The following is a 26,381-nucleotide window of genomic DNA, read 5'->3' as shown; positions in this document are numbered from 1 at the left end:
CCCCTGACAAATCATGTAGAGTATTGTTTAAGTATTTTCTCATACTTGCAGAGGCACTTGCAATACTCCCTTTTTATTTCTGGTATGCAATTACAATGTGTAAAGCTACACATGCGTTAAAGGTTTGTGGTATGTCTAATATTGGTGATGCTGTTAGTTAAGATGGAGACTCAAAAATCTTGCAGTATTCATTTTTGAAAATACTGAACAAATTAAACATTTGATTTAGTTGTCTGCTATGGAGGAGAATGAGTAGGAGAAAGATACTTATGCACTGCCAGCCTTTACATTCAGTTGAAAGTCTACAGTTGGGGAATGAGGCTAGTGGCTGATGCCACAAGGACCACAGATGGTCACTAAGACATCCTTTAATAATGATGACCTTTGTAGATAATCAGTTATATTCATTTCACAGTTTCTACCACTTGTCTTGGACTCTACACGCTTTTAGGCAAGATACAGAGGTAGAATATTGATTAAGGTTTTGTCTCTAATTTCAGCAGTGCTAGGAAGTCATTATGTCTCCTGCTACGATGTCATCCTGTCTTCTAAGTATTTACACAATATGCAGCACTAAGAAGCTGCATTCTTGATAGTGGGTTTGGACATGAATGTAGACAAAAGTGGCCTGTACAGGAAGTCAGAAACTCTGGAAAAGGAATTTTGAAGTCCTAGTTTATGCATGTCTCTTATTTTGTGGGAGGTAAAAATTTATCTCTTTTTGGGTATGCTAATATAACATATTTTTGACCACTATTGCACAATTATTTAACGCATTCAGAATTCAGATATTCAGATGAGTGCTTTGTTTGGTGCTTCTTATGTACCTATTTGATACTGCTCTTGTTCTCCTGTGCGATAGTGCTACCCCAACCTAGCAGCTCTGGGTGTGGTTGCAGCCTTATGCAACTGAAACAATGGGTAACAACAGATTATTCTTTAAAATACTGACCTATTGAAGTAAGTTACTGGGAATGACTTAAACACACAGGATTACATCTCTCTTCAGTTTATGAAAGGCATTGAGTGGTGTGTAGCATCTGCTGCCTAACCCACATCCATGAATCAGTTTATAGATAGGGGACTATATGTAGGCACTGTGTGCCTATTGTAAAGTTTTCCAAATACCTGAAAATCATTCCCAGAACAAGTTCAAAACTATGAGCAGCTAACTTTTCTGTCCTTCCGTACAGCTATGTAGGTGTTAAAGACAGAAGGATATATATGGCAATAGTATATAATCATCATCAGTTGCATTGTATAGAAGACACTTTTTATTCTAAGTCTTTTTAAAGCTCTGTCACTGAAACAGTGTTTAATCTGTTTTTTGTATAGCGTCTTATGCAGCGGAAGCTTGTAGCATCCTTACGAAAGAACTTTTTGCTCCATGCTACCCCTATTTGAGTCCCGTTCCCTATTTTGAGCAGTGCAGAAGAGACACTTGCAAATGTGGACAGAGTTGTTTCTGCTCTGCTCTGGCCCATTATGCTCATCACTGCCGAAGATTTGGAGTTGTGATAGATTTCAGAGGAGGTGTCCCAGACTGTGGTGAGTTGTCTTTCACTTCTAGTCTTAAATAATTACTGTTTGAGGACTTTAGAATGACAATCAGAAAATAAAAATAAATTGATATAATCTTCTAAATGAGAAGAGGATTAATTCTAGCACGATCATTTGTGTACAGGGCAAGGTTCTTTTTTTGTCAAGACAGAATTAGTACCAGTGTCTTCAGAGGATTATTCCTTATAGAGTGCGATAATATTAAATTCTTTAGTTTATATGAACTTCCAGTGATACAAAAGATATTGATAAAACACGTAGTGTCCTCATGTTTGGGTTTGTGGGGTTTTTTTGAAATTATAGAATTGTAAACCCTATAAAACAACCCTAAACTGACAACCCTGATGTTTCAATAGGTTTGGCTCCATAAACAAGGCTGAAAATCTTTTCTAAGGAACATTCAGGAATGTAACATCTGGTAGTTTTCATCACATCATGTAATTATCCATGTTGTAATGCATGATAAAGAGGATTTTGGAAAGTTGGTCCAGCTTAAGTACCTCAAGCTGGAGTACCTGTGTGTACATCTAAAAAGACTAGCTTGCTTGCAGCCATTATGGCATGAATGGCTGTGTCCACTATGACAGAATGAATCGTTCAAACCATTTAATTTTATTTTACTTTTTTAGAAGTATAGTTTTATTAGAATAGATTTTAAAAGTCACACTTGTCAGGTTTAAAATATGTAAATCTTTATTATTTCAAGAACTTCAGATCTTTTTTTATTTAGAGCTTTATAGGATACATATATAAAAGAAAAGATGGTATTGTGCAACATCTGCGAAGTACACACATTTTATTTATTGCTTTTAACATTTTCTTCAAGATGCTGTCCATTTCCCAAAGCCCCATGCACAAGAGCCAAGTGTTTTCAGAGTCAGAAGAAAAAAAGCTTCAACTGTTCAGTTTCCCCAGTGTAAATCTGGATTAGCTGCGCAGACTTCACTGTACTTGTTATTACTGCGGATTTACATCTGTGTAATTTACACAGCATAGTGCCAAGATAGCAATTTTAGTGGAATTTAATGTAATTGGGAATGAAAGAATAGAGATGTTTATCAGAAAACTGTTGGGAGGTACTTGAGTCTCTTGCACTGTAATTTGAGAGATTTGTTTCATTTGGACAGCTCTTTCATGTGAAGATAAAAAGGAGTACAGTATTTGTGTATCTACCTGTGGCAGAACCTGCCAAGCACTGTCTGTGCCAGAGACGTGCAGCAGTGATTGTGTTGAAGGCTGTGCTTGTCCCTCTGGAATGTATTTGAATTCCAAGACTGAACGATGTGTACAGAGGTAGGTAAAGTTGCAGTTCTAATAGTCACACTCAGTATTTCAGACCACTGTATTTCAAGTCAGTGAAAAGCTATAAACATGTAACCTTGTAGATATTATTCATCTGTAAACTTGGCGGGATCTTAGAATTATACAGAACCCGTATGTTGATCAAAACCAGCTCTTCTGTAGTACTGACACTCATCCAACATCACACCAAAGCTAGTTGTTACATATTGTCTGGTTTTTGGCATCTAAGAGATACACAAGGTGTCAATTGTAATGTAGAGGTTCTCCTTTGTTACTGATTTGGTTTGGAATGCGCTCAAGTTACATGACAGTATGTATCAGTAGTTACTGAGATCAATTTCTTGTATCTAAAAAAAAAAAACAACCCCCAAAACCCCACCCACCTAACCAAAAAACATCATCAAAACCAACAAAGCAACCAATTGAACTTCGAACAGCAATTAAGTCAATGGGAATTTTTTTCTTCCTTCAATTTGAGTTAATCACAGTTACGTGGGTTTTTTTTCCTCTACTCCAGAAGTGAATGCCCTTGTTATTTTCAAGGAATTGACTATCCCCCTGGAGAAAATGTTATGACATCTTTGGGCAAATGGTAAGATACAAAACTATTTCTTCCTCTGACTGAATGGTGTCTGTTTTTTAGGAGCTCTGTCAAATCATTTTGGCTAGCCTGTTGGTATTTTTTGTTGTTGTTTTCTAATGACACATACAGAACAAACCTACATCTGTTTTCTATGCATGTCTGGAGTTTCTTTAGAACTTAGGTTTTCAGGCTGCTGTGCTTATAATCCAATATATTGAAGTGCAAAGTAGAGAGAAAAGCCACTATCATTTTGTAGATCCATACTAATGTGGAGAGCTCCAGAAACCCCCAGACATTTCCTGACTGTCCATTCAAGTCTGTTCAGCTAGACCTTCATTGCTATTCTCCTTCCCTATACCAGATTGTAAATCCATTTATGAACAATTATTAAGAATCTGTCTTTGCTAGTATAGAATCAGTGTAGAAGAGCAATGTGGCTTTATCACTAATAAACAACACAAATAACTGTCAACTGCAGCCAAAGGTAAATAAGCATCTCTGTTATTGTTCCTTACATTTAGCTTTTGTTCTTGTCGTCTTGTTCTTCCATTTGCCTAGTCATGCCATTAAAGAAGAAAACTTGTTAAACTATTCTGGCTGCTGCCAGATGCATTCTTTTCAACAGTTAGTTTTATCTGGAAAAGGTTAAATAATGTGGACAACAAGTTCTGTAAAAAACAAGCTTTCAGAATTCTTTTTCTTGAAGTAATGTTTGACCTCCCACTGCCTCTATCAGTTAATTAAAAGCACAACACTTAATTAAAAGCAGAACAGACCAAATCATGTCTGTGATAGATCAGAGTAATACTTTAGTTTGTTGTAAAGGCCATATAAGAGATTAATTTTCTCAGACACCTGTTGCAGTGGGGACACTTAGTAAAAACAGACACTCATTCTCACTCTTACTCTTGTTAGCAGCCTAGTGTCCATAAATACTGATTGTTATAAATCTGTATCTTAATCATCGAGTTAGCTTACCTTTACCTTAGGGTAGATTCCCTGAAGAGTACCAGGCGACCCATTCTGCATATGGGGCTGTGCAAAGTTTGGGTGCACTGTTGCCTGCCTTCCTAGATATTTTTGTTCACAGAACATGTGTCAGACAGCACTGGCAGTCATGGGAAGGGGCTTCTTCTGGTAGAGTCTTTGATTTGTGTGCTTTTATCCTCCTCCTCCAGGGTCTAGTTTAGCTAATCGTGCTAAGTGCTATGGTAGATATTTGGCTGAACACACGCTGATCATGTGATCATCCACAAATGCATTTTTTTAGAAATGACTACAGGTGAAAATCATCTTTCTGTTGATTTCAGTGGAGTTATTCAGGATCTGGCAGCTTATGTTCCACGTGAACGTGTTAATTAAAATATATCCACTGGTTTACAACTACTAGTCCTTAAGATAAAATAAGAGATCTGTATCTCCTATTTAGTCATGACTTTTGCTTGCTGTGTCAGTCTTCCTATTAGAAACAATTATGATCTTTATTATGCTCTCTCTGTCCTTTTTCTTCTCAAGTACTTCCTCTTTGGAACTTCTACTTTCAAACTGGAATTTTTTCTCATGTTTGTCTATGGAATAGCCTTTCTGTTCTGTTGTTTTCAACCAGTTCTTTAAAATATTTTCATTGTGATATTGCTGTTATGTCAGCTCTTGAGTTGCCTCCCTGTCAGTTCCCTTTGGTACTGCTTTGCCTGTTGGCTGAGTTATACTGTGAAGTCCTTGAACTAGGACACTTTTCCTGCAGTGTTTTGGGGTGCATCCACAACTCCAAACATCATAGCAGAGTGGCTGTAGCATATACAGAATTTGATTCTGAATCTGGAGACTAGCAGTGGCTGTACAGGGGACATCTTAGCCATTGCAAAAAGAATGGGAGAATAGTGCTGGAGTTCATGGGCTCAGGTTCTCTAGTGAAGCACAGAACCTGAAATGAAGCCAGTGCTGCTACATTTTTCCCTGACAATGAGTTGCTATCAGATCTGCTACCATTTTATAAAAGTACTAGACTATTTTGGCTGGAATTAGAGGCAGACAGTATCATGTTGCTCAGTGCTTTCCTGCATACAGTATCTTGTTAGGGTTGAGATATATGCAGTTTGCTTGTTTCTTTGCTGAACTATGATATGCAGGGGAAACATGTTTTATCAGTTCTTGTTTGTTTAATATTTTGCTTATGTGAGTGGGTATACATACTACAAGCTTTATGATACACTAACTTAAAATTTTTATTTTGAATTTTGGTTAGCATAGTTAGAATTTTTTTATTTTAGGTTCTGATTATGAACTGTAGTTCCAGTTGGTTCTGATAATAGTCACAATAGGTTGCTATTCCAGATTCCCATCATATTGCTGAAGCAAAATTAGTTTGAGACAGCGTGAGGATGAAAATTAGCAACTGCATCACTGTTTCCTCCTGTGACCCAAGAACAGTAAAATAGTAGAAACACTCATTTTGTTATAAATGAGTGTCACGGTTTAACCCCAGTTGGCAACTAAGCACCATGCAGCTGCTCACTCACTGCCCCCCCACCCAGTGGGATGGGGGAGAAAATCGGGAAAAGAAGTAAAACCCGTGGGTTGAGATAAGAACGGTTTAATAGAACAGAAAAGAAGAAACTAATAATGATAATGATAACACTAATAAAATGACAACAGTAATAATGAAAGGATTGGTGTCGTGGTTTAACCCCAGCCAGCAACTAAACACCACGCAGCCGCTCACTCACTCCCCCCCACCCAGTGGGATGGGGGAGAAAATCGGGAGAAGAAGCAAAACCCGTGGGTTGAGATAAGAACGGTTTAATAGAACAGAAAAGAAGAAACTAATAATGATAATGATAACACTAATAAAATGACAACAGCAATAATGAAAGGATTGGAATGTACAAATGATACGCAGTGCAATTGCTCACCACCCGCCGACCGACACCCAGCCAGTCCCCCGAGCGGCGAAACCCTGCCCCCCACTTCCCCGTTTCTGTACTGGATGGGACGTCACATGGTATGGAATACACCGTTGGCCAGTTTGGGTCAGGTGCCCTGGCTGTGTCCTGTGCCAACTTCTTGTGCCCCTCCAGCTTTCTCACTGGCTGGGCATGAGAAGCTGAAAAATCCTTGACATTAGTCTAAACACTACTGAGCAACAACTGAAAACATCAGTGTTATCAACATTCTTCGCTCTGAACTCAAAACATAGCACTGTACCAGCTACTAGGAAGACAGTTAACTCTATCCCAGCTGAAACCAGGACAGTATCCACCCCTTATTCTATACCATTGACGTCATGCACAGTTCCCATACCTTTAGTTACATCCTGATCAATCATCACTTTTCCATCCCTTTAAGACATATGAGCAATGATATATATATATATGTATACACACACAGAGATATCATTCCTTTAGTTCATGGGTCATGTTCATAAAATGTTCATTGAGTTCATTTAGTTTCCGACTCTGGGCTCCATCTGTCATACCAGTCTTTCTGGGCAGGAGGGATGGTGCAAAGTCCTCTCAGTCGGTAGAGCAGAATTGGGCTTCAGTGCAGTGTGACAAGCAGGTGACATTTGGCGCAGCAGGAGGATGGTGTGCACCGTTGGATTGTTGCATGCTGGAGTCAGTTCTGGTTCCATCACTACTGCGCTTTGCTCAGTTTTATCACAGTTCTTTTCTTGCTTGATCTAAGTGATTCTTACTATAGTACTATGGATATAGCACATAATTATAGTAAGGATAATATACAGTAGCAGGGTTATATAGCAACTAATATACAGTTTAATTCTGGCTGTTCTCACCTAAAATTAAATCCCCTTGAGGCACACATCGGACTTCCCCATCTTTTCGCATCACCCACCAAGTGCACCCAGGCCCTTGAGCAAAAGCAATCCCACGAATGGGTTTACCTTTGCCTGAGGCAGGAGTAACCCAGACTGTCTTCCCTAACATATTTTTTATGTGCACTACAGGGACTTTATCCCCTTCTACAGTATGTAAAAATTCCGACTGGGCAGGGCCACCCCGATTGGCAGATCCTCTGGTGTTGACTAACCAGGTGGCTTTTGCTAAATGTGTATCCCAATGTTTGAAAGTTCCACCCCCCATTGCTCTCAATGTAGTCTTTAACAGTCCATTGTATCGCTCAATTTTCCCAGAGGCTGGTGCATGATAGGGGATATGATACACCCACTCAATGCCATGCTCTTTGGCCCAGGTGTCTATGAGGTTGTTTCGGAAATGAGTCCCGTTGTCTGACTCAATTCGTTCTGGGGTGCCATGTCGCCACAAGACTTGCTTTTCTAGGCCCAGGATAGTGTTCCGGGCGGTGGCATGGGGCACAGAATATGTTTCCAGCCATCCAGTGGTTGCTTCCACCATCGTGAGCACATAGCGCTTGCCTTGGCGAGTTTGTGGGAGTGTGATATAGTCAATCTGCCAGGCTTCTCCATATTTATATTTCAGCCATCGCCCTCCATACCACAGGGGCTTTAACCGCTTGGCTTGCTTAATTGCAGCACATGTTTCACATTCATGGATAACCTGTGCAATAGTGTCCATGGTCAAGTCCACCCCTCGGTCACGAGCCCATCTATATGTTGCATCTCTTCCCTGATGGCCTGAAGCATCATGGGCCCACCGAGCCATAAATAGCTCACCCTTATGTTGCCAGTCCAGGTCCACCTGAGCCACTTCAATCTTGGCAGCCTGATCCACCTGTTGGTTGTTTTGATGTTCTTCAGTGGCCCGACTCTTGGGTATGTGAGCATCTACGTGACGTACTTTTACAACCAGATTCTCTAGCCGGGATGCAATATCTTGCCACAGTGCGGCAGCCCAGATGGGTTTACCTCTGCGCTGCCAGTTGCTCTGCTTCCATTGCTGTAGCCAGCCCCACAGGGCATTTGCCACCATCCATGAGTCAGTATAGAGATAGAGCACTGGCCACTTTTCTCTTTCAGCAATATCTAATGCTAGCTGGATGGCTTTCACCTCTGCAAACTGACTCGATTCACCTTCTCCTTCAGCAGTTTCTGCAACTTGTCGTGTAGGACTCCATACGGCAGCTTTCCACCTCCGATGCTTTCCCACGATGCGACAGGATCCGTCAGTGAACAGGGCATATTGCCTCTCATTTTCTGGCAGTTTATTATACAGCGGGGCCTCTTCAGCACGTGCCACCTCCTCCTCTGGCGACATTCCAAAATCTTTGCCTTCTGGCCAGTCCGTGATCACTTCCAAAATTCCTGGGCGACTGGGGTTTCCTATGCGAGCCCGTTGTGTGATCAGTGCAATCCACTTACTCCACGTGGCATCAGTCGCGTGATGTGTAGGGGAGACCCTCCCTTTGAACATCCAGCCCAGCACTGGCAGTCGGGGTGCTAAGAGGAGCTGTGTTTCAGTACCAACAACTTCTGAGGCAGCTTGAACTCCTTCATATGCTGCCAATATCTCCTTTTCAGTTGGAGTATAGCGAGCCTCGGATCCTCTGTATCCCCGACTCCAAAACCCCAGGGGTCGGCCTCGGGTCTCCCCAGGTGCTTTCTGCCAGAGGCTCCAGGTAGGGCCATTCTCCCCAGCTGCAGTATAGAGCACATTTTTAACATCTTGTCCTGTCCGGACTGGTCCAAGGGCTACTGCGTGAACAATCTCCCGTTTAATTTGTTCAAAGGCTTGTTGTTGCTCAGGGCCCCATTGAAAATCATTCTTCTTTCGGGTCACTTGATAGAGAGGGCTTACAATCAGACTGTAATTTGGAATATGCATTCTCCAAAACCCCACGACACCTAAGAAGGCCTGTGTTTCCTTTTTATTAGTTGGTGGAGACATAGCTGCTATTTTGTTAATCACATCCATTGGGATCTGACGACGCCCATCTTGCCATTTTATTCCTAAAAACTGGATCTCCCGTGCAGGTCCCTTGACCTTACCTTCTTTTATGGCAAAACCGGCTTTCAGAAGGATTTGGATTATTTTCTTCCCTTTCTCAAAGACTTCTTCTGCCGTGTTGCCCCATACGATGATGTCATCAATGTATTGCAGGTGTTCCGGAGCTTCACCTTTTTCCAGTGCAGTCTGGATTAGTCCATGGCAAATGGTGGGGCTGTGTTTCCACCCCTGGGGCAGTCGATTCCAAGTGTACTGGACACCCCTCCAAGTAAAGGCAAATTGTGGACGACACTCTGCTGCCAGAGGGATTGAGAAAAACGCATTAGCAATGTCAATTGTAGCATACCACTTGGCTGCCTTTGACTCTAGTTCGTATTGAAGTTCTAGCATATCTGGAACGGCAGCACTCAGCGGTGGCGTAACTTCATTCAGGCCGCGATAGTCAACTGTTAGTCTCCACTCCCCATTAGACTTTCGCACGGGCCATATGGGACTATTAAAAGGTGAGCGAGTTTTGCTGATCACTCCTTGGCTCTCCAGTTGGCGAATCAACTTGTGGATGGGAATCAGAGAGTCTCGGTTGGTGCGATATTGCCGCCGGTGCACCGTCGTGGTAGCAATTGGTACTTGTTGTTCTTCAACCCTCAGCAACCCCACAATCGAAGGGTCTTGAGAGAGACCAGGCAGGGTAGACAGCTGTTCCGTGCCCTCCGTCTCCAAGGCAGCTATACCAAAAGCCCATCGATACCCCTTTGGGTCCTTAAAATACCCTCTCCTGAGATAGTCTATGCCAAGGATGCACGGAGCCTCTGGACCAGTCACAATGGGGTGTTTCTGCCATTCATTCCCAGTTAGGCTTACTTCAGCTTCCAATACAGTTAACTCTTGGGATCCCCCTGTCACACCAGAAATAGAAATGGGTTCTGCCCCTTCATAACTTGATGGCATTAAAGTACACTGTGCGCCGGTGTCTACTAGAGCCTTATACTCCTGTGGGTCTAACGTGCCAGGCCATCGAATCCACACAGTCCAATAGACCCGGTTATCCCTTTCCTCCACCTGGCTGGAGGCAGGGCCCCTCTAATTCTGGTCAGAGTATCCAGTATTCACTTCTCGTAAAATTGGCTCAGAAGTCCCTTCAAGAGGATCAGAAATAAGATCAGCCCTTCTACTCTGTTTGGAAACCGGAGCGGCATTTTTCCTGGTAGAATCCCCTTTTGTGGTGTTTTTTCCTCGCAGCTCACGTACCCGTGCATTTAGGACCGAGGTAGGTTTTCCATCCCATTTCCTCATGTCCTCTCCATGATCACATAAGTAAAACCACAGGGCACCTCGCGGTGTGTACCTTCTATATTCTTTCTCTTGGGCAGAGGAGCGCTCACTCCTAATAGCTGAGACATTGGTCCTTACAGGTGGGCAACAGGACATCTCCTCTTTGAATTGCTGGAAATCCTCGGACAGCTTCTCCACAGCCGAAATGCAGGCTTGTAGGGAGGAGGAGAGATTCTCTTCGTATTGACGGAGTTGGCGAGCCACTTCATCCACTGTCGGTGCCTCTTCGTCTTTCCAGGTCATTATTGCCAGTGAGTTGGCATAGGACGATGGTGCGCTCCGTACAAACTTCCGCCACATGGGTCGTGTGCATTGGACTTCGTCTGGATCTTTGGGTAATTGTGGGTTGTCCGGATCATGATGAATTGTCTCTAGCACAGCTAATTCCCTCAGATATTGGATACCTTTTTCCATGGTTGTCCACTTGCTTGATTGACATATAACATCTTCCTTAAAGGGGTACCTTTCCTTCACACTTGACAGGAGTCGCCTCCAGAGGCTGATGGCTTGTGTCCCTTTTCCAATTGCCTTGTCAATGCCACCTTCCCTGGCAAGCGATCCCAGCTGCTTGGCTTCCCTACCTTCTAATTCCAAGCTATTAGCCCCATTGTCCCAGCATCGGAGGAGCCAGGTGATAATATGCTCACCTATACGGCGGCCAAAATCTTTTCGCATATCCCGCAGCTCACTCAAGGATAGGGACCGGGTTATTACCTCTGGTTCTGCCTCTTCCTCCTGTTCCCGTGATGACCCTGGTTCGCCTTCATCCTTCGCTAAGCGAACTGATTTTTTGTATATTTCTTTTTCTGTACGGGGGCAACTGATACTGGTGCAGGTTGGTCCACTGGTTCAGTTGCAGTACCGCTCGCCGGGTCTTGGATAACCGCAGTGTCTGTTGCCAAGGTTTGGGTAGCTGCTGTGCTCGTTGCTGGGGCTGGAGGGACCTCAGTGCCCGTTGCCGAGGTTTGGGTAGCTGCCGTGCTCATTGCCGAGGCTGGAGGGGCTGCAGTGCCTGTCACTGAGGTTTGGATAGCCACAGTGCTCATCGTTTTGTTGTTAGGTCCAGAGACCTTCTCTTCCCCTTGAGGGTACTGAGTGGTGTCGAACAGGGCTCGATAGGCATGGGCCAGGCCCCAGCACGTTGCAGTAATTTGTATCTCTCTGGAGCTGCCGGGGTGACAGCATACCTTTTCCAAATATTTTACTAGTTCTTCTGGATTCTGCACTTGTTCAGGGGTGAATTTCCAAAACACTGGAGGTGCCCACTTTTCTAGGTACTTGCCCATACTACCCCACACACCCTGCCACTCATAATTATCCAGCCTTGGGGCAGATCTCTGGGTGATTTTCTTAAATAGTTGTTTAACCTTAAATGAGAGCTGAACCACATTCAGAAGCATGCTAATTCCTAGCAGTAGGGCTAGGACCGTGCTGGTCCCAACATCCCAAGAGTATTCAAATTTTTCAAAATTCTCAAACACCATTGTAACTGGACTGAGGGAGAAAGGAGAGGGGAAGAAAGGTATCCCACCCATAGACTGGTTTTCCAAGGAGGAAAGGTAAATGGTATAATTATTAATAGTTTCCCACAGATGGCTTCCACAGTATAAAGGTGACAATGCTGGGTGCAAGTACCGGATTAATCCCACAGCCGACGACTTTATCATACCATAAACCAGTGTTATACAATACATCAAAGCGAAAACCTTAATCCACCTCCCACGGATGATAAGCAGCAGAAGAGGGACTACATACAGCAAGCGAGGTGATACATAACAGAACTTTAAAAACCAGAGCAACAACTCTAAGAACACATAAATCAACATAATGACCAGCAACTATTAGACCGATATAATGAATGCTTATAACAAACTTGTTTTAACAAGCTCTGGTCAGGTTTGTCGTTATCTCAACCCTTCGTGCCCCACGTTGGGCGCCAAAAAGGACTGTCGTGGTTTAACCCCAGCCAGCAACTAAACACCACGCAGCCGCTCACTCACTCCCCCCCACCCAGTGGGATGGGGGAGAAAATCGGGAGAAGAAGCAAAACCCGTGGGTTGAGATAAGAACGGTTTAATAGAACAGAAAAGAAGAAACTAATAATGATAATGATAACACTAATAAAATGACAACAGCAATAATGAAAGGATTGGAATGTACAAATGATACGCAGTGCAATTGCTCACCACCCGCCGACCGACACCCAGCCAGTCCCCCGAGCGGCGAAACCCTGCCCCCCACTTCCCCGTTTCTGTACTGGATGGGACGTCACATGGTATGGAATACCCCGTTGGCCAGTTTGGGTCAGGTGCCCTGGCTGTGTCCTGTGCCAACTTCTTGTGCCCCTCCAGCTTTCTCACTGGCTGGGCATGAGAAGCTGAAAAATCCTTGACATTAGTCTAAACACTACTGAGCAACAACTGAAAACATCAGTGTTATCAACATTCTTCGCTCTGAACTCAAAACATAGCACTGTACCAGCTACTAGGAAGACAGTTAACTCTATCCCAGCTGAAACCAGGACAATTGGACTGTACAAATGATGCACAGTGCAATTGCTCACCACCCGCCAATTGATGCCCAGTTAGTCCCTGAGCGGCAATCCCCCCTGCCCCCACTCCCCCCAGTTTATATACTGGATGTGATGTCACATCGTATGGAATACCCCTTTGGCCAGTTTGGGTCAGCTGCCCTGGCTGTGTCCTGTGCCAACTTCTTGTGCCCCTCCAGCTTTCTCGCTGGCTGGGCATGAGAAGCTGAAAAATCCTTGACTTTAGACTAAACACTACTGAGCAACAACTGCAAACATCAGTGTTATCAACATTCTTCTCATACTGAACTCAAAACATAGCACTGTACCAGCTACTGGGAAGACAATTAACTCTATCCCAGCTGAAACCAGGACAATGAGATAGAAATTCATTATATTAGGAGATGTTTTCAGATGTGTAGATTGTTCATGATCCATGTTAGGAGTGGTTGAGAAAAGAGGAAGTTATCAGTCTACTGTTACTGTGTTTTGTATGGGGAAAAGTCATTCCAGTTCAGTACAAAAAACTGTTGCAGTCACAATAGCTTGTGATTGTATTATATTCAACACTGGAGTTTTACCTTCAACTATGGGATAAATTAAGAACTGTTGATATTGTCAAGATTTTCACATAAACTAATAGCTTTCTTTTCAGCAGAGTTCTAAGCTGGTGGTGTGGAAAATGGAGCATTTATAGTAGTGTTAAGAATGTTCATATAAGAGTACATACCCAGAGCTTGCTGTAACATGTACGTGTGTGTGTTTAGGGTTTTGTTTCATTTTGTTGCTATTACCCATTGCATTTTTGTTTTACATAATGATGATTCTGTTATGTGCAGGGCTTGGTTTGTTCTTACTGCACCGACGTCTTTGGGAGCAGTATAGTGGTGTATTTCTGTATGTAATTTTATGTTAGCCCAGGCATTTTCACTTATAGTAACATTATGCAGAAAGCAAAAATTTGAAACATAATTAATATTCTTCAGGTGTTAATGCAATGCAGACTTTATCCACAGTTCTAATGTTCAATGCAAACATATTTATACAGTTATTTTGTATTGATTCATACTGAATGCTTCATTATTAAACAGAAAACATTAATATTTCAGATCTTCCTGGCTCTCTTTACATCTTGATGTATTTTTATTGCAGCCACTGCAGGGATGGAGTAATGAATTGTGATAACAACATAATAGGTGAGTGAAGAGAGAGAAAAGATAGTTCAATTCCAATGAATATGTATCCTCCAATCTCTGTGGAAACCCTTATCTGTAGTAGAAGATTGTGCAATATGTACAAATGAATAATTTGCAGGAGGTGATCTGTAATTCAGGAATTACACATTTGTGTGACTGAAAGCAAGGCTGGTGCAAAGCAGCAGCATAACTGTCCAGAATGCTATTAAAGCTGAGTAACATATTTTTCCCCAGAGCTTTAAAATACTAATTTTTTTTAGATTGCTAATGTAAACATGCTTAGCTGCATGACAAACAGCAGAACTTCAGTAGAACAAAGGTTAGCTTTGCCCCCTAAAACACGGTTGTAGGAACTGAACACTGGCATTAATTTTTCCCAGATATTTTTTCTTTTCTCCACAAACCCTGAGTAACTGAAATATGAAAAAATAATATTTCTTCTGTCATACTTAACAAAAAAAAAATGTAACAAGTGCTTTTTCTATTACAGTATATTTTACATGTCGTTAAGTATTATGGTCCATACTGTTATGGTGCTCCTTTTACTTCAGTGAGAAGGACTTTTATTTGAGGTTTCAGTTCTAGAATTGCCAACTCTTTGGCCTTCAGCAGAAATCTGTTCCCTGTGCGCCTGAAGGCGGTGGTTGTACTGATTTGACAATTATCCAGAACCTCTCTCCCTAATAAATAAATAAACAAAACCCAGCAACCAACCAAAACCACTTTAAAACACCGCCACCACTTTGAGCATTTCTGTTGCACATACACAGTATGCTCAGCGCAGCCTAAAAGCCATTGTGTGGTAGAGTTGTTTTGTTCATAGTCAGTGGCTCCAGCATGGAAAGTCGCATCCAGCTCTCAGACCTTTTATTGAAATTTTTTGGGTTTTGTTGATTTGTTTCTCTGTTGGTAGTACTTTGCATTTTTGTTTTGGAGGGCTGATTCCTAAGTGACCATTTAGAAAGTCATGTCCTTTACTAAACAAGTGTATTCATTTCAGTATTTTGTATGAGATTTATAGGGGTTCTGTGAAGCTAACTATGCTCAGGAGAGACAGGCAATTGGGTGTTACTGGATGTTACACTTCTGTGTTAACATATTGTCAATCTAAATCTATTGCATACTTTTATGGAATACAAAATTTCAGGTGTGAAGACTAATGTGTTTGTCACTTTTTTCCCCCAGCACACAGCTGCCCAGTTGGACAGATTTATATTAACTGCAGTAATCCACAAGTTGATCCTGAACTCAGCAGAGAGAGAACTTGTGAGAATCAGCTGCTAAACCTCACTTTCTCAGCACACCTTCCTTGTGTTTCAGGTTGTGTCTGTCCACTGGGGTGAGTACAGACAGATTTGCATCTTTTGGTGCATAAACATAGATGGCTACCTTCAGTAGCCATTGGGTAATTAATTCTGCTGAGGACATACCACATTTCTGCTTGGAGAATATGAGGTGTCAAGGGTGAGCATCCAACTTGTGAAGGCTTACCACACAATGATATGGGCAATTGAAGACATAAGAAATGGTAAACCAAGAGACCGGTGGAGCCAAAGGTCTAATACCTCACAACAATAAAAACAAAATAACAAGAATATAGAAAGGGCATTGAAATGATTTGATTCAATCCCTGTACTACAGCAGAATCATGTTTACCCAGGTAATTTTTTTTTCAGATAGCTAACCTCTTATTTGAACATTTCACTGAGGGAGGCTTTTTTCTTCATTCCTAGGCATTATTTTCAGTATTCTTTCCCTCAAAAGGATATTTTAATTTTCAGCTGTTTATGCTGAAAATGTGTAGATGAGCTGTTGTTGTGTTTTGGAACCAAGCACTGTATTGCTGAGAGATTTGAGAATATAAAAATAGCGATTATGGTTTAAATTATGTTGCTTTTGACGGGATTTAGTCTCTTAAGCACATAGCTTGGAAGTTTTTGAGTATTGTCATTCTAAAATTAGCATTAATGCCTTGAGAGTATCCTCAAAACAAAGAGTAAAAGCCAGATCCTCAGTTGAACTGGATTGAAAGAGCTCAGCTGAAGTCAGTGGACTTGCTCATTTATATGTAGATTTTTGTGTCATGGTAAAAGATTGCTACTCAGACTTCTGTTTTTTACCTTAACATTCAGAAGCATGACACGTCTAACTGTTCACATGAAATGGAACCCATAATTAGTCCAACTAGCAGTGTGGTACATTGGTGAAAAAATGTACAGTGCTAAGATAGATTTTGAAATTAACTGGAGGCAGACATTTTCAGAATTGCAAAAAACTCATCCTGTTGGACCTGGCTGATACCCTTCAAAGCCAATGGCTACCTTCAGGAGCACTGTATGGCAGGCAATTCAGAAGAGAATAAAAAGTTGATATGATCTATTTTCCTGTGCATGACCACTGGGATTGTGAACTTTTCTACTGTGTCCTGGTGTAAGTGAGTTCTGGAATTTAAGCAATGAAAATGTTTTTTAGCATTGGAAGGCTCAGTGTTAAGTATTGGTGATCCCAAAGCTCTGATAATACATTTGTATAGTTACAAGGGGCAGAGTTTTATAATTTCCTAGAGACACAAATACAAAATTAAGAGGTTCTGTATTTATCGTAACTTTGGCAAACTTAATTCTGTTCTCCTATGGCTGTACACTGATACAGCTTGAAGAGATACTGACACAAACTTTTTTGTTGGGGTTTTTGGGGGGGGGGGGCTTGTTTGTTTTGTAGGACTTTATCCTCAGTGCTTAAGTTAGAACTAGGAAACGGTGTCACAAGCCTAGGATTTGAACCAGGAATATCAATCTCTACTGATGAAGTAGAAATGACAAAGTACTTATTTGTTTCTATGTGTTTAATATATATAGTCCCAGGTTCTGACTGACAGGGAAGTGCTTATGCAGTGTTTGAAGGACACTTCCTCAAAAGGCAATTATGCAGTGTTTGAAGGACACTTCCTCAAAAGGCAAGGGAACAAGTTTGCAGGTTCTGCCAGTCCTTTTATGTGAAATTTAACATGGCAGCATCTTGTTTCCATGATCACAAACTGCATGGTTTGGAATACAAGGTGTAATCCAAGAATCGTGTATGTTTAGTTTAAAATAAATTGAGAATTATAGAGTTACTTGCAAGCTAGTCAAATCTGATATCTTTTAAGTATTTGTCCTCCGTGGTCCTATACTGCATATACATTTGTTTTTATTTGAGATTGCTTTAAGAAAAAATAAGGTGGTCCTGAAGGTGTGTGGTTTTTAGGTATGCTTTTGGAAACACAAGAGACTTTTATGTATTAATTATGCAGGTTCTTTTATTTAGACAACGAATCTTAGTGTATTGATCATTTTAATAATAGTTGCTTTTGAATTGAAGCTGTTGGATCTGAATAGTCCTAATGTTTTAAGGCAGTCACTGAATTCACACTCCAATGATTTGTACTGCAGATTGACCACGAGTCAGAGCAACACAGTAAGACAAAACCAAATTGTTGGAAGAGAAGGATGGAACAAATACCATTACCTTCAAACAGCACCTTATCCTATGTTCATGACAGTTCAAGTAGTGCAGGATTCAAATTCACTGTGAATGTGTGCAACTTCAAAATCACCTTTCAAGGCAATCAGTTCTTACTGGTGAAATATAAAACTGAGGTGACATTGTCCACTTTAAAAGGGTAAACCATCCATGGAATTTCTTTGATCTTAACATTAGTTCTTTACCTGAAATCATTAGTTTCATTCCTTTATTCATGCTTTTGTTCCTGTTCGAGATCTTGCATCAGTTTAGCTTCATTCATTATCTGTAAGCTTAAGCAGATTTAAGCAGTAATGAAATCAGTTTAACATGCTTGATTAGTTTTGGTTGATTTAGGTAAACAATAAAAAACAAACTTGGTGCAGAAAAGTGAGTACGTCACAGCTGAGAAACCTGTATAGGAAGCTGCATTGTTTCAGGAGGAAGGATTTTACCAATCTGTTCAGTGGGATGATTATTCTTCAGTGATACCATGAAAGGTAGTTAACACAGAAAGAGAGTGAAAGAACCTGTATTTGCAGAAAGTGGTGTTAAGATTTCAAGAGGGCAATATTTTTATTTTGCAGTCTATTTTTCTAGTGTCTGGAGAGTGAAATATTCTTTCAAATACTTCACTATTTGTAGCATTCCTTCTTTGTTGTGCTTAGAGTACATTCTAGTGGAACTTGCATGAAATGGAAATTCAATACAAAATAAGTAAATCATAGTGAAAAGTAGCAGTTGTCTCTGAGTGTGAATCATTTGACCTCCCTTTTAGTCTGCAGTGAATAAATCAGATGCAAGTAACTATGCTGTAAATATTTAAATTTACAGGAGATCATTCCCATTGTATGGGTTACAGTTCTTAAAGTATAAAAATTATGATCATATACTTTCCCTCTGTTTTAGAAGTGATTGAGGTAGAACACTTAATTCTCGTGGAACACACATTCTAATATTGTTCCACCCTGCTTTGCTGACATATTCAGCGATTTTTCAGATTTTGTGGTTTTTCTGTTTTTCATCTGGCACTGTTTAAATGGCAATTTCCTATATTTCCATGCTGCATTCCAGAAAAAGAGGTAATATTCTGTTTACAACACAGTTCATAATTTTTCAAGTTCAATCTTTGAATTACACTTTCTGCTTCTGGGTTGCTATGATTCAAATAATTTTTTTTCCTCTTTAACTATACCAAATGTGTGATTTGACACGAAGACAGACTCTAATCAGACTGCAGAAGAAACAAAGAGAAAAGACAGAGAGAAAGAAAAAGCGAGGAAAAAAAAAAAAGTAGTATTTCCTATGTTTCTGCATACTATGTGACATGTTTACCACAAATGGACTTATGCTGGTTTGTGCCTGTCCTATTCTGTGTTTTCCATGGTCTCTAGTCACACCAATAATGATCTCTGAAACAGCCAGCTTCTGTTCATTGTTCTTTATAACCTGCTCTTATTGTTCCTGTCAAGAACAACAGTCACTTTCCTGAAGAAACTTATTTGTATTTTCTCACTTCCCCCATTGATTTTACCCTTCACCGCACCATGAGTTGGATTTGGCTGTTCTATGCTTCATATAGTGTACAGTATAAAAAAAACTCTACTGTATACACAATGTATATAGATTTTCAAACTGACAGTTGAGGGTTGGCTGGAATTTTGGTGGCTACTTGGTACTGTTTTGTGTGGGTGTATGTTCTTGGAATTTTTTAACCATATCACTGCAGCATAGAGGCCACAATCATATTGCATATGTAATTATTTTGCCTGATTCACCAACATTTTAGAGCAGCCTCCCTGCTATTCTCATGTTAACCAGTAGTAGTGGTGAAGGCTTCATGTAATCCTTGGGGCTGCAGGAATGAACCGAACTCCATACTGCAATGCCAAGGATCCCTGGAAGAGATTTGCAAATATTCCCTGTGCATTGTCCTAGGAGGCACACAGAAATGAAAAAGGACTGATAATTTAACACAGGATTTGTTAAAGGATTACCTTACAATGCTTTTGAAATATTGATTAATTGATCTCAGAGATGGAATGTGTCGATATTACAGGTTTATCTATGTCATAGGTCACGATATAGAACATAGAGGTTCTACTCGATATAATCGATCCCATGCCTTTTTTTAAAAGCCATTCCCCCCCCCCCTTAAAATTTCCCTTCTCTTAATAGAGGGCCCCTCAGAATAACCAGAGGTCAATTTTTTTGATATATAAAAATATTAGAAATTACAGAACTTGTAACACTGAGTAACATGAAGGGCCCTGCCTCAGGGAGCAGAGTTGTTGTCAAGGTGTGTGAACTAAACAATACTAGTTCAGTCCAGCTAAGCTGCACAGCCTGAATTCAACCAGTGATGTCTGATACCTGTGCTAATCCTGTTTTTATCAATTTTGGGTTTTTTTGATGGATTCATTTTAAGTATAGCAGGTTCTAATAGCACTTTGGGGTTTAAAGAAAAGATAAACGTATCTTTATGGTTATAAGCTGCAGACCGAAGTTGGGCGGGTAGTTTCTGCTCCTTGCTTCCTGATCTCAGCTAATGCTCTGAAATAACCAACAAAAAATGCTACTACAGTGAAGAATGGATTGAGACTTGTAAAACTGAGTATGCATCATTAAAAAAGAAAAAATGAGTAGGTATTAACAGATGGGGTTTTTGTAAAGGGAATTTTCTTCCTTATATGTGACCTTTTAAAAAGTATTTATATATAACTAAGTGCATCTTTTTAAATGTCCCTACTAGAAGAGAAAACTGAACATTGGGGTCCACCTGCTGTATGTTCTTTTTATCCATTCATTGTCAAGCACCTCATTTGAGAAAAGCTACCACAAGAAAAGCACTGTCATCTTTTTGAAGACATATGCTTTTATTTGGACTGACTTGATTGAATTGTTTAATAATATACATTAGTGTTATCTATCCATCCATATTTCTATTAACTGAAATATTTAATAATTTCCGTGTATATTATACATTAATTCCATCTTGCTGTAAAAACCGAGGCCCTCCAGCCCCTAAATATGAATAATAAATACAAATTCTGAGGGTTATGTCAATAATTTGCAATACATATTGCCCCAAATGCAAATAGTAATTATTTCTACGACTTCTGTTAGGACCTCAGTGTTACCTACTTACTAGGTCTTCCACATTTTTTTCCCTTTTGTGGTTTTGTCCCCTCTATAAGCTATGTTAATTAAACCAACTGCTATACAATTAACTAAGTGAAGGAGTCTGTGCTAACTCCTGGGTATTTTGAAACTTTAGTGAATCTTTGGCATGATTAACTTTGAACTTTAAATCATAACCAAACTTCTCTTCCTAATCAAGGTTATAAAACTAGCTGTAATTTTCTCCTTGTTTCAGTGATATCATTCCCCCCCCCCCCCCCCAATGTTAGTAGTGCAAGGGAATAAAAAATGCATTCTCAGCTGGCTGCTAGTAGCGGTTATCTGTAGGTCCAGGTCACTTAACTTCTCACAGCTCAGCAGCATCCACTACCCAACTTGGTATTTATCAAGAGTGTCAACATCATTGTAGAATGACCAAGAACACAGATTTTGGGATCATAGTTCGAAGCATGAAAGGAACGCTTACATGCTATTTTGAAATACTGGGCTCCATTTCTCCAAGTATGTGTATTTATTTTCATGGTCTATGAGTCTGAACCTCAAGAATACAAGATGACATTGCTGTATCAAAGTTTTCTTTTTTCCCCTCCACTATATGCTTTAATTGTCTATAACTGTGAGCCACATTTTTAAGCAGGATCTCTGAGAATTTTTTTTTCTTACATACATTTAGGGAAAACAAAACCAATCCCTCTTTCCCTGCCCCCCACCCAAAAAACCTCCCAAAACCAAAATTAAGGGGGGGGGGGGGGGGGGGAGAGAAAAACCCGAAAAGCTGAGGTCCCATTTCGCCAACTTTACAGCCATGAACTTCTGTAGATGTGGCTTGTGGTTGACACTTCACAGAATGGAGAAAGTTAACTGGGATTTTAATTTTCTTGGTACCAAAGTACATGCAATTTTTTTTTTTCCCAGATTCCAAATGCTTCAATGTTGGCACACTGAGTTATATCATTAAGACATCACAGACATTTGTGGGACCAGGTTTTGATGCTAGTGTTTCAATATCCATCCCAGTTTCTCTCTTGAATGAGTGGTGTGGAGTTACATGGCCTTTCCAGGCTGGACACAGTGTTCTCTAGCGTGGTAGGACAAGACTCCACCCCTGCAGACAACTGTTAGAGTATTCTATGTCACAGGTTATCTTTTGTGCTGGACCAGGACTGTACTATATTTGGGCCAATTTACTGCAATAAGAATTTTTAGGTCTGTTTCTTTTTTCATCACTTACTGCTCTCATAAAATAGAGCTATGAAAAGATAGTAAACTGGAAGCTGTAGTATTCTGTAATTGTCATGAAGTTTTGTAACTAAGAAAGGAATATCATGCCAGGTTTATCCTCCAAAAATTTCTAAATTATCACTGTATTTCTGAAGTGGTGTACTGTACCAAATAACATGTAAGGAGCTTAAAAAAGAAAATTGGAGGAAGAATGCTATTCAGTATCAAATATTTTTAGAAAACTAACTTTTAATAGAAGTAATTACATCGACTGTTTCATGTCTTAAAATATGTCTCCTTAGATGAATTCAAAGTCCTGTCCTTTTGGTATGTTTTTAGTATCCTTTTTCAAAAGACCTACTGCTACTCAGTTTGAGAAGTAAAGCTCAGAATGTATTAATATGAGCATGAAAATAAAAGTAGTGTTTTGTTCACACCTATTCTGGATGGCTCTGCCGCTGCTATCATGCTAAGTATTTCTAATTTTTTTCTGGTTTAGGCAGAGTTTTGAAGAGGTCTCTCAGGAAGACTTAATGTTTTCCAGCTAAACAAGGATTACCCCCCATGGGGATACCATCATGGATATGCACTCTACTGTGCAATTCTGTTACAAAGATTGCATCAACATTCCTGTATTTGGGTGCTTCAGGAATGCATATTTATCCACACTAGGGTTTATTTGCTGATTTCTATTTCTGATGGCTATAGAATTACAGCATGCTAAAGCTATTGGATTAAAGTTTATTTCCAAAGACTAAATGTACCTCCATTGCAGTGCCATAACAAGACAATCCAGTTCTTCTCTTCCATCCTCTTCTGCTCCGCAGACTTACTACTCTTGATATATTTCAGTGCTTGTTATTTCCTCTTGCAATACTTCCAAAATGCTCTTGGTCTCCTACTTTGTAGTTTACACTAGCTGCAAGCAAATTTCTTTTCTTTTTTTTTTTCTGTACTTTTATTTAATTCACAGTAAAACTTCACCAGTATCAGTCGTATTCTTGACCACCTTTTTATATTACCTTCTGTTTTTCCATGTGTTTTTAAGAAGAGAATCATTGAACTGTGTGTCATTTGGTTTGAAAGAAAAACTTGTGTTATGTTTGGAGTTACTTTCTGAAATTCTTTTTATTACAAAAAGAGACCGGGATGACGCTTTGACATGTGTCTGCAAATATACATTCATTCCCCAAAAGCACAATTAATAATATTTCATCCCCCCCCAAAGTGTACAATTCTTTTGAGAAGAACCAGTGATGATAGATCAGGGACAGCTACTATTGTCCCCTTGGCCATTCACAAATGGCAATTTTTTTGGTACCTCACTTTCCCATGGAGTCCTGTCTTAGATGATTTTTAGGACTGGATTATACTCACACTATTCTTGAAGAAAATGGTACTATTGGAGGGCATGTAGAGAGAGGTTTTAATCCAGTGTGCTTAATTAAAAATACTTGAATGCTGAAAAAATTGAGTTGTAGTCCTCAGGTAACATTGGTAGATACGAGGTACAGCTGAGATGACATAGAAAGGTATCAAACATCACACCAATACAGTGACAGTCCAGGTACTTCTTATTTGTGAAATAGGCTGGGACAAACTACAAACCTCAGCCTTCCTTCCCCTCAGTCTTGCCTTGGGTTATGTGCTACTTGATGACGACACAGTGTGTACCACTTCCTTATGCAGCTGTGAGAGCTATGGGTACTTTGAGATGACCCCCACCTTCTAGTCCTGATGGACTGTGAGCAGGGTGGGAGAGGCCCCTCTTTTTTTTTTTTTCTGATGGTCCTCAGTCCCTGCCCTCTTTTTGTGTTCCTTCCCTACAGCACAAACTAAAAAATAAAACATATGGGGAAAAAAGAAGTGCTAATGAAAGTGTTCTTACCCTCCTTCTTTCAGTCGCTTTGATTAATTCGCATAGTATTTTTCTACTTAGAATGAGACACGTCAAGAGAGTCCCTCTCTTGCTTTACTTTCCTGTTGCAGCAAAACCTGTACCCAGGTTTTATGCAGTGATGAGCATTACACTTGTGATTTGTGAGATGATTTTGCTCTCTTCTGTCCACATCAATCAGTAGAAGGTGTGTGGAGGCAGGAGCTGCTTTTTGCTCAAGGGGACTTCAGAGGAGGCACAGGCAATGGATGAGCCAAATTTTCAGAGGCCTCTGTGGAAAAGGTTGCAGAATATGGGAATCTGCATGAATCCCTGTCATTCTACTTCTTGCTCTTGTTTTTCTTACTCTCACTTACCTTTGGTCTTTAAGCTGCTACTACCGTTTCTGTGAATTTTCTTTTTTAGGGCCTTATCTGCTTAGCATCAGTAAGATGCTGATGGTAGAGCTGAACAAAGGGGGGTTTCCCAATACAGGGTGAAACTGCGGAAGTGCACGCATCTGACTATCTCATTTGAAGCATTGACATCAGTGGTTACACAGAAGGATACAGCAAGGATACTAAAACCCCTTTAAGCATTCTGCAAAATTACTTAATATTTCTTTATAATAAACTGCAGGGGGAGAAGAGGTGGACTGTAAAAAGCTCCCCAAACAAGTAAGGAAACACTCAGCAGGAATATAGTAACTCTCCTTGTCTAGACAGTGAGTGAGCTATAATGAAGCTATTAGGTGCTACAGTAACATTATCAACATCTACTGTTTTTTAAAAATTTGTTTATCCTCTTTTCTGCTTAGGGAAGTCATGGGTGGTAATGGAATTCTGGTGTTAGAAACGTTATCTGCTGCTTATTTCATTCTTTTTACCTCCCTTAAACTGTATTACAGACCTTTGTAGGAAGATTTGTGAAACCCTCGGAGAGCAGATGTGGTGCTGGGGCAAAAGGGTTTGTGGCTGCATAAATCAGTTGGCAGTAGTCTGTTGTCCAGGGGAAGGGAATACACAACCTGTTGAAAACTGCTCTGGTGGAGGCTGAGAGTTTTTTTAGTGTTCTGGTCCAGATTTGTGGGCTTTGCAGAAGCAAAGCAGTGTTTGTTGACTCACGGGACATGCATTGTTTCTAATGATGCCTTTACCATGATTATTTGCATATTTGTGTGTATGTGAACGAACAAAGCTATAGATAATAATGAGATAGTAATGAAACTGAATGTTCAGTATGGTGAAGCGTGATAGCTATCATTGTATCTTTGCAGTTCATTGTAGGTTGGACAGTAAGTATAGGCATCAAGAAAAACATCTGATACTTCAAAGGGGAGCTGTGCAAGGCCTCTCTGTAGGGTATTTGTGGTGAATTCTTAGATCATTGAAATCTATCCATTTGCTTGGCTTTACAAGAGAGAAAGCTTTTATCACTTGTTTCAGCCAGGGTAATAATGTGAGGAAAAAACTGCATTTAGTGTTACTTTGTCAGTCTGACACTCTTTGTTTCTGAACATGCCCTGTTTAGTTCTGAGCAGCTTTGAACCAGTGGGAATTTCAGTCTCACAGGTGATTTTCTTCAAGTGACATAATACTTGAAATAACTATGGATTACAAGGAATGCTTTGCATACCCTGGGGGAAAATTACAGTTTTTCAGTTTAATGGAGGAGGGAGTTTTATGATGTCTGCACGTTCCCATTAAGAAGAGCTACAGAGTTGTAAATTTCCATCTGATAAATAACACACTGAAGAAGAGGCTGAGTCATAGTACACAAATTATGAGTTCATTAATATGAGCAAATAAAATGTTCCATGATAAATGCAATGTTGAAATCTTTCCTTTTGGGTAACAGGAAAAAAAAAATGTCATCACCCTGTTTGTCACGGATGCGCTTCACACCTATGATCTCTTGTCCGTGGTGCAGTATCTTGCCCATATTACAGTGCTAAACATCAGAAACACCAAATCTGTTTTCTTCAGAGAACTGTTAGGAGCACAGGAAAACCTGTATAAAATTTGTATTACTACAGAGAGGTACTGGAATTCTAAACAATCTTACCTTGAAAAAGAAAAAAGGTTATCAGCCCAACACCACCATTTTAAGATACTTGTTTATTTCCCACTACAAATACATTTCAAAACTTATCATTTGGAAACAGGGATAATTGTAGGTTGTGTGGTACCTGTAAGAAATCCTTTTACTGTGTAACTAGCGTGTTAGTTGCTCTAGCTTCTTACGTTGTATTGAACAG

General features: G+C 40.3%; 1 protein-coding gene across 4 annotated transcripts in view; it reads left to right on the top strand.

Moving 5' to 3' along the window:
* The window catches only part of OTOG (otogelin), a 120,162-nt gene that overhangs the window by 33,649 nt on the left and 60,132 nt on the right, over positions 1 to 26,381 (top strand). For all 4 annotated transcript variants that reach the window (XR_008238711.1, XM_052811048.1, XM_052811047.1 and 1 more), the window contains exons 19-23: positions 1,336 to 1,548; positions 2,688 to 2,853; positions 3,380 to 3,454; positions 14,342 to 14,385; positions 15,571 to 15,724. Coding sequence is in view for 3 of the 4 variants with exons in the window: in XM_052811048.1 (XP_052667008.1) it covers positions 1,336 to 1,548; positions 2,688 to 2,853; positions 3,380 to 3,454; positions 14,342 to 14,385; positions 15,571 to 15,724 (652 nt within the window). In the remaining variant the exon portion in view is untranslated. The remainder of the gene's footprint in view (positions 1 to 1,335; positions 1,549 to 2,687; positions 2,854 to 3,379; positions 3,455 to 14,341; positions 14,386 to 15,570; positions 15,725 to 26,381) is intronic.

The sequence above is a fragment of the Harpia harpyja genome, chromosome 16 (genome assembly GCF_026419915.1).
Source record: "Harpia harpyja isolate bHarHar1 chromosome 16, bHarHar1 primary haplotype, whole genome shotgun sequence".
In the NCBI taxonomy this organism is placed as follows: Eukaryota; Metazoa; Chordata; class Aves; order Accipitriformes; family Accipitridae; genus Harpia; species Harpia harpyja.
The sequence above is the reverse complement of the archived record's forward strand: the minus strand, read 5'-3'. Positions and strand labels throughout refer to the sequence as shown.